Genomic DNA, 13205 nt, shown 5'->3' on the forward strand with positions numbered 1-13205 from the left:
ATCAACTGGAGGAGTATTTAGAAGGAAAAAGAATTTGAATTGAATAAAAAGCAGTGTTCTCTTGCGCAAATAATATTTTTACGTTATGTCTACCTTAAATATAAGGCGGCTTTACATTTTTACTAGATGCAAGGATTTAATTTACTTAGGTAGACAATTTACCACACTAAGAAGTTGTTAGATCGTGACTGTTTTTGGGAATGAACTAGCGACTAATAACCTACGCTCGATCCGTTTGAGCCCTCCTGGCCGAATGGGTTGGTGCGCTGGATTCGGGATCCCTTGTCTGAGAGGACGCGGGTTCGAATCCCGGTGTACCCAATTCTTCAGTTTGGGATGGGGGTCAGTGGCGTGACTCTGTATGCTTAGCCAGAGTCGATCCAGCTCTAAATGGGTACCTGGAGAAATCTGGGGAAGGTAAACAGGAAGGCTGTGCGAAAGCAAAGGTTGGCTGGCCCCCAACCCCCCATTGCACTTCCTGGCTGAAGGGCCAAGAAACGGAGATCAGCACCGCCGGTACGGACTGTAAAGTCTAATGTCATATCCTTTACCTTTACCTTTTAAATTAGATCTATTCGTATTTTTTGAACAATGAGGTTTTTAAACAATCAAAGAAACTATGATGCAACATTTACGTTTGCATCTCGATTTAGCGGGAACCCTGAACTTTCCCCCTACATCCTTAGGTCTTTAAACTGTTAAAGAAACTATTACGTAAACTCTACGTTTGTACCTAGACTAGCGAAGTCTAACAAGTCCTATTACGTAACAACCAAAGAAAACATGATTTTGCGGGGCCCCTGAAGGTTTTTTCCTGACCCGTGCGGGATTCTAGAAGAAAACACTCCCTATTATGTAACAAACACTTTCATCTTCTAGAAAACATTCTCTTTTTAGTAACAATCAGGTGTACTATACCAATATTTAACAATAAAACATTCTGGCTGTCTTAGGAATGGTGGGATATGGCTATCGTTAGAATGGCAGGGTATGCATCTCGCGGGAATCGTGGGATAGGTGTGTCGTCGGAATTATGTGTTAGTTTACATTAGGTAAACAAAAAATCCCCTACTACGAAACAAGCACCTGCATCTTGAATAAGTTTATAAGAAACTGTCCGGACCGGGAATCATAGGTAGTACTAGCAAGTCAGAGGCCTAATACCTGCACTAATCACTTTAAGGTATTTAACTGGTATACATAGAAGTATAAGAACCTCGCTAAATATCTTCTATCAGCTAAACCCAACGCTTTCTAATGGAGTATGAAACTAAGGATTATCGGCGTTTGATAACCCAGGTGCTTAAATTTGGTCGACGAACCGATCTTCTTTTAAAACTTGATCTAAAGCATCTCTAAGTCTAAAAAGCATGATCGTATTAAGAAATTAACTTCTTACTGAAGCCAAACAGATGATTCAATGATTACCACAATCATTCTTGTCACTTTATTTATAGAGGGGTTGAATCAGAGTATACCTAAAATTGCAAGGTACTTACCCTTTTCAGTGGTTTATCTCGAACCTCAAACCAAACATATTTAAAAATAACTAACTTACGACACAATCAGCAACTGAGCCTTACTTCCTCACGAAATAAACCTTCCTTCTCATCTAAAGTGTCACTTACTTTTTTATTCTTCGGTATCTTTTCATGTAACTCTATCACGATTAAGTACAGTCTTCTGCCACTCATAACTTTTTAACTCTTTCCTTGTCATAAGAACAAGGCAAAGATTCTTGACTTGTTCTTATGTATATGTGGGACAAGTCCAGATTAGCAGTTCCCTCTCAATCTATTAAAATGTTAGTACGAAATTTTACTATTATGCTTTCTGATTTCATCTTCTAGATCTTTGGCCATTTTATTTTGGCCTCCCTACACTCCCTCAATTCATGTTTTAACGCTTTCTCCACTTTCTTTACATTCCTTTCATTTTCTTATGATTTATTACTCAAATAATTCTTGTATAACTCTATAATTCTTGTGTTTCTAACTTTCTTGAACAAAGTTAAAAGATACTTTGCGTCTTTAAAATAAAACAAATAAATAAAAAAAAAGTTGTTTTCAACTAAAATTAAAAAGCTAAATTAAAACTTAAAACGAAGAGAAATTATTCCATATATGAAAGGGGTTGTTTCCTCCTCGACGCCCCGCTCTTTACGCTAAAGTTTGACTTTTTGTCACAGCTCTGCTTTTTAGAACACTAAAAAACTTTAGCGTAAAGATCGAGGTGTCGAGGAGGGGACAACACCTTTCATATAAGAAAATTTCTGTTAGTTCTAAGTTTTACTGTCCCTCCGTACTTTCATTCGAAAAAAAATTGTTTTTATTTAATTTCTGAACGCTTTTGAATTAATGCATGTTTTGATTTTGGCTTACTGTACATGAATAATTAAAATAAAATTTGTATATTGTTTTTTTTTGTCTAAAGGGCTTTCTCATAGTTTTGATCGGACGATTTTAATAAAAAAGGGGGTGGAGGAGGAAGCCCAGTTGCCCTCTCATTTTTGACTACTTAAAAAGGCAACTAGTACTTTTCATTTGTTATGAACGTTTCATTAGTAATAAATATACGTAACTTCCAAATTAACTTACGTAGCGAACTTCTATATTTGTAGCCTATATCTTTATTATGTATATGAGGGGATTCACCCCCCGTCAATACCTTGCTCTGTGCACTCAAGCTTGAATTCTGTCCCGATTCTGTAAGAATGCCCCCTGAACCACAAAGGCTGCGGAATAAAAAGTTGAAATTACTAAAAATACTTTAGCGTACAGAGCGATGCATTGAGGAGGAGACGAACCCCTCTATATACGTAATAATCTGTTCATTTCAAGTTTTAATGCTGCTCCTTACTTCCAGTAGAAAATTTTTTTTTATTTATTTGTTTTATTTTTTTTGTTTAAATTAAGCTAGAAAATCCTGCGTCCTTTTCATGGATATTTTCTTCCCTCATGATAAATTCATCCATGGAAAGATACTCTAACGAACCCCCACCCTGAAAAGTTCCCCTGAATACGTCTGTTCACTTCCCAGTAACCATTACTATATTTGAACAATGGTCAAATTTTGTGATTTGCCGCTCCTTCCAATAGGACTGTGGGGGACTAAGTTATCCCCAAAAACATAGTTCGTTGGTTTTCCATCTATGCTAAACACAATGACTTATGGTCGGCAATTTCTCTCTGTTTAACCACTAACATAAAAAGAAAAAGAAAAACAAAAAACCACGAGAGTATAATGAATGATTAAGTAATACGAAGTATTGTTATTAATACTAGGCAATGCAAAGCGTAAATGATACTCTAAATTTATATATAAAAGAATTAAATGATTTCTGTCGACATTAGTCAAAAGGCTGATACTTTTTAGGGATGTCTGATTGGAAAACTAGGAAAACCTGAACGTCTGCATCCTAGAATGACATAAAGTTGTTTCTAGCTCTTTTAAAAGGTTCTTACTGTTTATCTTCAATAAAGTGAGGCATCTATTAGCTTTCGTAACAAAAATAGAGAGTCATTGGGAAATATTCTGAAGGCAAATAGCAACCAAGAAATACATAAGAAAAGTCAGAAGCTAGATTCAGTAAAGCTGGAATTAGTTCTCGAACAACTTAGATATGAGGAAACTGATAATTTTCATAATTTTGATAATTGGAGTATACATACGAGGCAGTCCATCCGGCAGGTCATAAAAATCTTTACTTGAAGAATTTAAAAGTTGATTCTGTTTTGGATTTCATTTATTTGTCTGATTCATATTTCACTTTTAACATTCTTTTTGTTTAACTTTCCGGTCTATTGTTCACATTCTTTAATTCTATGCACTACCTCTTCCACTCTTTTGAAGATTTTCAAGTCTTTTGGCGGACCTTCAGCTTGAAGGGACTTGACGGTGTTTCCCTATGGGTTCTTCTTGGGTTCTATTCTTGAACCCATAGTGGACAATCATGTGATTGACGAACATGTGAAATTCAGCCAATTAGGTTCAAATAGTGAACAATTTAAGAAATTAAAACTCAACAGACGTAAAGCAAAGCCCATCTAATCTTAATCCGTTTAGATTGAATCTAAGTGGAATTCAATTTTAGTAGAATCAGCCTTTTCTCAATGAGGGCTAATTAGAACCGAAATTAAAAAATCAAGTGTTCTTTTTAAATAACCAAAAAGAGCACACCCCAGCAAAGTGCTGATTAATAACATTTTCTGTTCTGCGAGCAGCAATTTTGGTCTGTATGGGGGTGAAATTAACAAAGAGAACAAGTTAAAGACTGACTAAAGACTGAAAATTTTGAGAACTCTTGAGTAGGCATTAATGTAGTTTCCCATTCTCATAAGCAATGCTTGTACCTAGCATAAAACTAGTCCTTTTTTATGCAGTTGGTAAAAAGTACCCCTTTTTTAAGTATTTTTGTGGTAAAACTGACTTTTAAAGAGTATGATATGGTTACCCTTTGAATATTATGGCACGGGAGGTGCGAACGGATATATATATATATATATATATATATATATATATATATATATATATATATATATATATATATATATATATATATATATATATATAGGACCAAAGCTCCTCTCTTATAGCGGAAACGGTGGTTTATTGAGGAAAATCAAAAAATGATTGGTTTTCAAAAGTTGAGATACCAAATTAGCTATCCTCCTTGAAGCATCGATATACAAAAGTAAAATCTTAATGTAAAAAGTTGGGAGGGGTGTGTTAGAACACCTCATGTTTTTGAATATTTTCGATATGATTTCAAAATTAAAATAAATGAAGTAAAGAAGAATTTGCCTTTTAAATGAAAATAAAGAGTGACATTAAGACTGAAACATAATTTATCGTTAACATAAAGAGGATTGTCCTACACCGTTAATACAGGATAATTTATGTTCTCTTTTAAGTTTTAATATTATCATTACCTTCATTTAACGAATTATTCTTTAATGCAACGAAGGTCTAAAAATAATAGAAGGTCTAGAAATATTGAAAGGCCTACAAATATTGGACAAGAATGAGACTTACTACACCAATCCTTTGCGTGAATATCCGTTTAATGGATTTATTTCATGTTCAAATTCTGTTATTGTTTTGTTTTTAGGCTCATTATTTATTGTTCAGAAATTATTTTTAGGCAAAATGTCTAATATTTACATTCGTAATTCAAGTCTAGATTGCCTAGAGGACCTTAATGATGAGCCATTCCTTTTTAAATAACGGAAACTTTAGCGTTATAAATTCAGAGGAAGGTTCAATCGCAGAAATTTAAAGCATAAATTCCACCTTTTTGAATAGTGCAAATGATTTTCTTTTGTCTTTGACTCTAAAGATCCATTTTTGATATCATATAATGAAGCTTAAAGATAATAGAATTTTGGCTTCATAATGAAGATTTTCCAGAGAACTTCCAGTTCTAGAATTATTTTATAATAAACTTCGCATCAAAAAGTCAAATACAAAGCGAAAGGATTTATGTATGCATAATCAACACAAAGACTATACAAAAAGCAAAAGTTAAAAAAATCGGATCAAATCGGAAAATTGTATTAAAAACCTCAATAAAAAAAAAAAAAAATCAATTTGTGTTTATTTCTCATTCATTTGGGATTCAAAGAAAAACCAGAAAAAAAAAACAGTCATTTGCACCATTTTTCTTTGAGACCTCAAAACTCGAAACATAGCATTTCTAGGCCCAATTTTTTCCATCAAGTCATTCAAACAGGATATGCTTGATGAAAACATTTTCTTTATAAGACTTGTCTTTTTTGCAAAAGGAACTAACGTCGGAAAGCCAATATTAACCTTCAAAGAAAGAGTTCTTCTTTAAAACCAATATAAACCCTCACAAAAAGGTGTTCTTAAAAAAAAATTTCTGTATTAGTTGTTTCTATTTCTATTAGCAAAAAATGATAAAAAAATATTCTGAAGGTTTACTAAAAACATTTCTTGAACTGCTTTTTAAATAATTTGTTTCTACACAATCTTGGAGTCTGAGTTTTTCAGTTAATTTTTCTACTTAGCAATTTTGGAGCTATCAAATAAAAAAAGTTATAAAATACATTTGAAATGAAGGTTCTCCAAAATATTTTTGTTGCATACATTGTTTTTAAGCAAATTCATTTACTTTGATTGATTTTCAATGATGAAATATTTTCAGTTTTTATAAGGCAGTCCAATTTACCTGTTATTCGTTACATTTTTTTATTAGTAGGATTCAGGGGCTGATTTATTTTCAATGTCACATGGTTTAAGACAAAAGATAAAATAAATAGTTTTGCAAAAATTACCACATCTCTCTAAAACCCTTGGGATTTCAGAAAAGCTAAAAGTGATTCCCGTAAGCCCTTTGTTTACTTCCCTTAAGGATAAAGTCAACGTCCTTTTAAGCTCGTATGTTCACTTTTCTTTACGTTTAATTCCTTTTACAGTTGTGAGAAGCTTGCAGGTGCTTTCAACTTGAGCATAAGAGGCTACGATCCTGGGGTAACTCCTATTGTTGCAGGTATTTATTTAAGTTTTGGGCTAGTATAATATCTGATAAAAGACAATACATGCCCTAAACTTGATACACCAGGTAATATAAGCTCCCTAGTTCACAGAAACTTACATTATTTTATGAGCTCATATATGAGTGTATAATTTACTCCAGGATATATTGCATATAATGTTTTTCTTCAGTATCAGTCCTCATACACCTGACTCGCATGAAAATAATTTAGCACAAATCTTGTTTTATAAGATTTTCCTTCTTTATGAAAAATCATGTACCTGGATAAACAAGAATTGAAAGAAAATACTTTAGCACACACTTTACATTAATAGATTTAAATAATTATTTATTTGGCTGTGAACTTTGCTTTGCTGGGAACTTTCCCCTGAATCTTCTATTTAGTACAATTGGAAGTACGTTCTCTTTGATTGTTTTATCATTCAAAATTCTCTTCTTGAAATTGAATTCCATTTTTCCTGAAACATGAAGTGTGCTATTTACACTATGGGTTTCATTACTATATCCTCAAATATCAGAAATTAATCCACTGATCTGATTTGAAACGCCTATCTAGTTCCTAATCTTAATTAGTTTGAAGCCAATATCATCTAATTGTCCGTTTTTTTCCTTTCTAAAGATAAATTCTTTTACGTCTTAAGCATCGTCTATTCTTGGTGAACACTCTTTATTTTGTAGCTCGTCAGTTTTTGTTTTTTATGGTAAGCCATTTGTTCTGTCTCATTATAAAACTTAACTACTAAAGAGTTCATATATTCATTCTACACGTTAGTCGTTTTCTTTGACTTTTCGCAGCATTTATCTATATTTGTAAATATATCTTGAAAGGTTACAGAAAAAATTTGAACCAAAATATTTTGGTAATGTCGGATGCTATATGCTCGTGGGCCGAGAGAAAACTAAGTATTTTTCAATTTTTGATGGATTCTAAGGAATTAAAGCATGAAGGGGTATAAGTATCTAAGTTGCGTTTGTTGATAAGATCAGTTAATCTTATAATTTAATTTGATTTGAAGTGGAAGATAAAAATGATATATATATATATATATATATATATATATATATATATATATATATATATATATATATATATATATATATATATATATGAGATAAGGATAGAGTGAACATACCTCTGTGAACGTTGTTGCTAAGACGAGGTATTACTAGCAACTACGATCGGAGAAAAAAGGGGATAAAAATAATACGAAGTGATTGAAGAGATGGGAGGAAAATGCCAAAGCATGTTGGTCATCTTGAGAGGACTAGGTATTAAAAGTATTAGAAATTAAGGCTAATAAAATCTTAGAAGTTCATTAAAAAGTGGTTTCTGGACTTATAGGTTTGTTAAGAGGTGTTTAGGGCCAAATTACAACTATTATTTAAAACTAGAGACGACAAAAAGTTAAATATATTAGGGGTGAGTAAAGAGTTAGAGAATTAAAGATATACTTCTCTTATGCTTGTCTCATCCTTCGTGATATCTTATCTTTCTTATCTTTTTAAATACTTGTCTTAGCTTTTATGGTACATTTAAATATATAAAATAAAAATAATAATAAAACTCCGTATTTCACATGGCGATTATAGAAATAGGTCTAGGATGGTCTGCTTGCCTCTGTCACGTTTTTTAATAAGATGATGTATAATTATTATCTAAAATCAAAATTACAATAAGGATAAGAAATCATAGATGGGTTTGAGCAATTGGAGGGGGATTGCTTAGGTCTGTTAGGGATCTGGGGGGTAGCTATTATTAGTTTCTTAATGTTGATGAAAAATAATTCATAAAAAAGAAAACAATAGAGATGGAAGATTGAGAGTCCATTGAGGGGGTCTTTGGGAGAGAACCATGATTATTCTTTAAAATCAGAGTTGAAAAGAAACCCTTAATTTCTTAGAAAAATGTAATGAGCTGAAGAGGCATGTATAGCTATTTTAGCTTTCGTGATATAATTAGTTCTTAAAAAAATTAAATTGGCATATAAAAGTAAAATATACATAATCCATAGAAGACGGTTAAAGAGGTTGTTTGGAAATGTTAGGCGTTAATGTACAAAACTGAAGTTGAAAACAAAATGGGACTATAGGAGGGATTAATTGATTATGTGGGGGGAGGGGGTGGCAGATACATGATTGTTAGGTTTTGCGATGTGTTCTGTTTTTTTTCAAGTTTCATTATTTACTTTGTATTTTTATTCTATTGTGTTTTTTAAGTAAAAAATTTAAATATTTAGGCTTTAGTATGACTTTGTCAGTATTATTTCAAGTTTCAATATTTGCTTCATATTTTTTTGTTCAGTTGCATATGGATTTGTATGACGATGGTATGGCTGTAATTACAATGTATAGTGCCTTATCTCTTATGGCGCCAAGGGCTACCATTAATCGGGATGATCGTTTAAGGCGTTTGATAATAAACTTGTTTGAGTTTGAGTGTTTTGGTATTATGGAAATAAAATTAGAGTCAAAAGGAAGAAAAATAATTTCTAAATTTACAAAATGACACGCAGCCCCGTTCTGTCGTGTCCAAAAGAGATTGCGAACAAGAAGCACTGATTAGAATTACACAATATGTAACGTAGCCCATAACTGATTTTGTTCATTTACTTGGTGAATCAAATTATTTTTCAACAGTCATTCTTTTGCTAGGGCCGCTTCGAAGGTATATTTGCCTTTATACTAAAGGTATACATAACTCATATATGCCTTCGGTGTGGCTAGTACCGAATGAAAGCATTGGATCTGACTAACCGTAAATATTAGGAAGTCACTGAATCTTGGAGTTAGGTGTTTGGATTTTAAATTTTTATTCAGCTAATCTTAGATTTTATTTGTTTGTTATTGCTGTTGTTTTTTCTGTTGGATATTGGCGTCGTCTTCGAAGGTATATTTACCTTTATACTAAAGGTATACATAACTCATATATGCCTTCAGTGTGGCTAGTACCGAATGAAAGTATTGGATCTGACTAACCGTAAATATAAGGAAGTCACTCAATCTTGGAGTTAGGTGTTTGGATTTTAAATTTTTTATTCAGCTAATCTTAGATTTTATTTGTTTGTTATTGCTGTTGTTTTTTCTGTTGGATATCGGCGTCGTTTAGTTTTATCAGTTTAATTTTTAAAAAGTTGTCTTAACCAATCTGTTTGGCATTTTCTTCCCTTGTCTCTGATATCGCAAAAGAAAGGGATAGCTGTCGTCCCGAAATATTCGATTGGTTTGTCCAGAATTTTTTTTTCCTTAAAAACTTTTATTCTAGATCTTTGTTTTTTTATTCTTTTTTGCTATTAAAATTGTACATTTGTAGTTATCCATCCTGTAAAATTAGAGAAATTGGAGGACGATTTACTGTGTTAAGGATCTCGGGGGCCAATTCATCCTTAACATGTATATTTAGAGTTAAAAATAAAATAAATTTACTGAAGATAAATCGTGATGCGGCGTCTGGAACCACTGACTAAACCCAAAATAAAATATCTTATTATATTGTTATCGCGAACAGGGAAGCCGACGACATGACGATTTCAGAAGAAAAAATACCATTTCGGCATTTATGACGACTGCTATAGAGGTTGACTATGCTCGAGAAGAGAACCCTATCCTAATTCAGAAGACCCCATTTTATCCTGGCACTTTAAACGTAAAAACATTGGCAAAACATGGGAAATAAGAATTAATGGTCAAAGAACTTGGAAGATAAGATGTGACCTCATAGGGCTCTCAGAAGCCCACACACCTGGCTTAGGAGAAAATTGGTGCAGTGATACCAAACTATCACACTCCAGCAGAGGCGACGGAAGACGCCAACAGGACGTTGGTTTTTTTCACATGTAAAGCCAAATCCGCACTTATAGCCACAATACCAGGCCCAGAGCGTGTCCTGATGATTTTGCTACGAGCGACAGTACAGAACGTTTCCACCATCCAAGTGTACACCCCAAACTCTTCAAAACCAGGTGAAGTATTGAGAAATTTATCTACAACTTCAGGCTCTAGCTGACAAAGTACCGAAAAAAGACCTTATAACAATGATGGGTTACTTTAGTGCTATTATTGGGGAAACAACACAGTTAGGCCACGATGTCTTAAGCAGTTTTGGGCTCAGAAAACAGAATGCACGAGTTGACAAACTACTTGAGATCTCCACGGATAGTGAACTCTTTGTTACGAACTCCATGTTCAGACATAGAAACAGAAGGAAAGTGACTTGAATATCCCCAGACGAAAAAACAGAATTTTTGGTTGATTTTATCGTCGTCTCAAACGTTGGAAATCATTTGTAACAAATACAATAGCCCTGCCTGGAAGTAACCTTGACTTAGACCATATCCTGGTAACAATCAAACTAACGAACCTTCCACTCAAGACTCTTTTGCAAATAAAAAGAAGGCTCCTGGGTTCAGAATTGAAAAACTTAAGGAACCATCTACACGTACAGCTTTCACACAAGCACTTAAGGAAAGTCATAGTCCCAAACTTAATTCAGCCAATTACCCAATAGCTTTTGACGCCTTGGGTAAACTAGTCGAGAAGATAAACCTTGCACTTCTCGAGTCTACCCAGGAGATTCTTCGTCAAATATCTAAAATTGAGAAACTCTGGATCACAGATGATCCTTGAAGTATGTGAGCAGAAACATCAGGTCTGGAAGAAGCAAAACCGCAAAAGTAAGGACATATACAATTGGACTCAACAAACAGTACAAACAAAAGATATGAGCAGTGCTCACAAATTACGAGCGAGAGAAATGCTAGTCAGGTGAGCATTATTCTAAGTCAGGAAATAGTCTCAGAATGTACAAACCAGTCAAGGAACTCGCCACAAAAACGTCAGCTTCTACAACTAGCATTTTGAACAAAGAATATAGGCCTCTTGACAATGTTGAAGCTATCAAGGAAAGATGGAAAACGATGTTGAAGAATCCACTTCAGACGTGCAAGCCTACTGTACTGTCAGGATTTCCAAAAATGGATTTGCGATCCCGGCCATTATTGAGTGAAGCGAAAGATGCCATTTGCGGGCTCAAGAATAAAAAAGCCCCAGGCCCTGACGCTCTACCAACCAAATTGCTTAAAGTTGGTTATAGAATGCTAGAAAAGATACTTCACAAAGTGACTGTTGCCGTTTGGACAGCATCTAATTTTTCAATAGCATGAGCAAAAGCTTCAATTGTACCGCTCCAAAAGAGAGGTCCAAGAAGCAACTGCGAAAACTATCGACTAATTAACCTCACCAGCCACCTAGCTAAATTCTAACAACGATTATCGGGCCCATTTTTGCCCTGGACTATCTACCACGGATCAGATTTTTTTTTAGTGAGACAACTTGGAGAAACATATCTTGGGTTCAATAAAAAAATCCTTTAGCCATTTATTGATTTCAAGCAGGCCCTTGATCTTGTATGGTGAAACGGGCTATGACACATTTTGGCACACTATAGTCTGCCCAAAACCTTAATCAACATTATCCAAAGTATGCATGATAGCAACCGCATTTACGTTCAGACCCCGGAAGGGCAGACAGAAGAGTTTAAAACGACTTCAGGTGTGCTTTAGGGTTGCATACTTTGTCTTCAACTATTCAAACTTTTCTTGCACGCTATTCTTTCCATGCCAGAAAAATAAAGTTGTCCTGGGCATTAGCGGAGTCTCCATAGACACTCTAGCTTATGCTGACAACTTCGATATGCTTTTGAAACTGCACCTCGATTACAGGCTCAAGGTTCGAAACTAAAATATGCAGCAAATGGCTTCAGCAGGATCATTATTCCCATGATAATCATGCGTGCAACACCAACAAAAGTCATCTCAGACACTCCCAGCTCCTGTTCATATCAGAGTCACTGGTGAAATAGTTGAATCGTGTCACCAATTCGCATGCCTAGGGGTTCTACTAAAATCGGACAATAGTTGCAGTGGTGACATAAAGAGAGGACTTGCATTAGATAGTGTAAGTTTCAAGAGGCTGCTCTCCCTCTTCAAAATATGTAAAGTAGATGGCCCCAGCACGACTCATAAGGACTCAGGGACATAAGTCAAGTGAATTGAAATTATTGAGAGAGGTGTGTGTACCTATCGCAGATTTTATGCTGTTTAGATATTAAAAAAAAAAGTTAAAAAAAGCGAAATGTATGGGGGTCGTTAGAGTGTTGTAGGAATATATATAGATCTGTAACCTTTGACACCTTGGTGACTTGTTGACATGACATGCCTCATTAAGGGGGCAAAAGCTACGCAGATTTATTTATTCATCTTATTAATATATTTTTCTTACAAGAAATGTGAGAGCATCTACAATTGCAAGACATTTGAAGTAGAAAACTTGATGAAAATTATACCGTTAATCTTGCCCTTTCGTTTTTTCCTTATATTGGCGCTAATATATCAACCATTCTCCTTTATTGCGAAAAGAATAGAGAAAAAAATTGTGCTATGAACACAGAAATTGGAAGCTGTGTGAGATAATGGTATAAGGCATTTGGATATAATGTTTTAAATTGGCTTATCTCTGAACCGGAGAGCAATTTATGGGGGCAAAATATTTTATTGGTACAAAAGTGCGCCAAAAGACATAAGAGGTTGAAAAAGTATTTCTAGAATAGGTACAGGGAAATGTACTTCAAAAACTAGGAATGTTTACCTATCACCTATTTTATTAGACGTAATAGCGGGTAGATGATATCCAA

At 34.2% G+C, this 13205-nt stretch overlaps 1 protein-coding gene across 1 annotated transcript in view; it reads left to right on the forward strand.

The window, feature by feature from the left end:
- The first annotated feature begins 980 nt into the window (after nucleotides 1–980).
- Nucleotides 981–13205, forward strand: part of LOC136032494 (gamma-aminobutyric acid receptor subunit delta-like) — a 65768-nt gene continuing 53543 nt past the window's right edge. The window contains exons 1-2 of the mRNA XM_065712818.1: nucleotides 981–988; nucleotides 6438–6511. Of these exons, the coding sequence (XP_065568890.1) occupies nucleotides 981–988; nucleotides 6438–6511 (82 nt within the window). The remainder of the gene's footprint in view (nucleotides 989–6437; nucleotides 6512–13205) is intronic.

This window comes from Artemia franciscana, chromosome 1 (assembly GCF_032884065.1).
Source record: "Artemia franciscana chromosome 1, ASM3288406v1, whole genome shotgun sequence".
Taxonomy (NCBI): Eukaryota; Metazoa; Arthropoda; class Branchiopoda; order Anostraca; family Artemiidae; genus Artemia; species Artemia franciscana.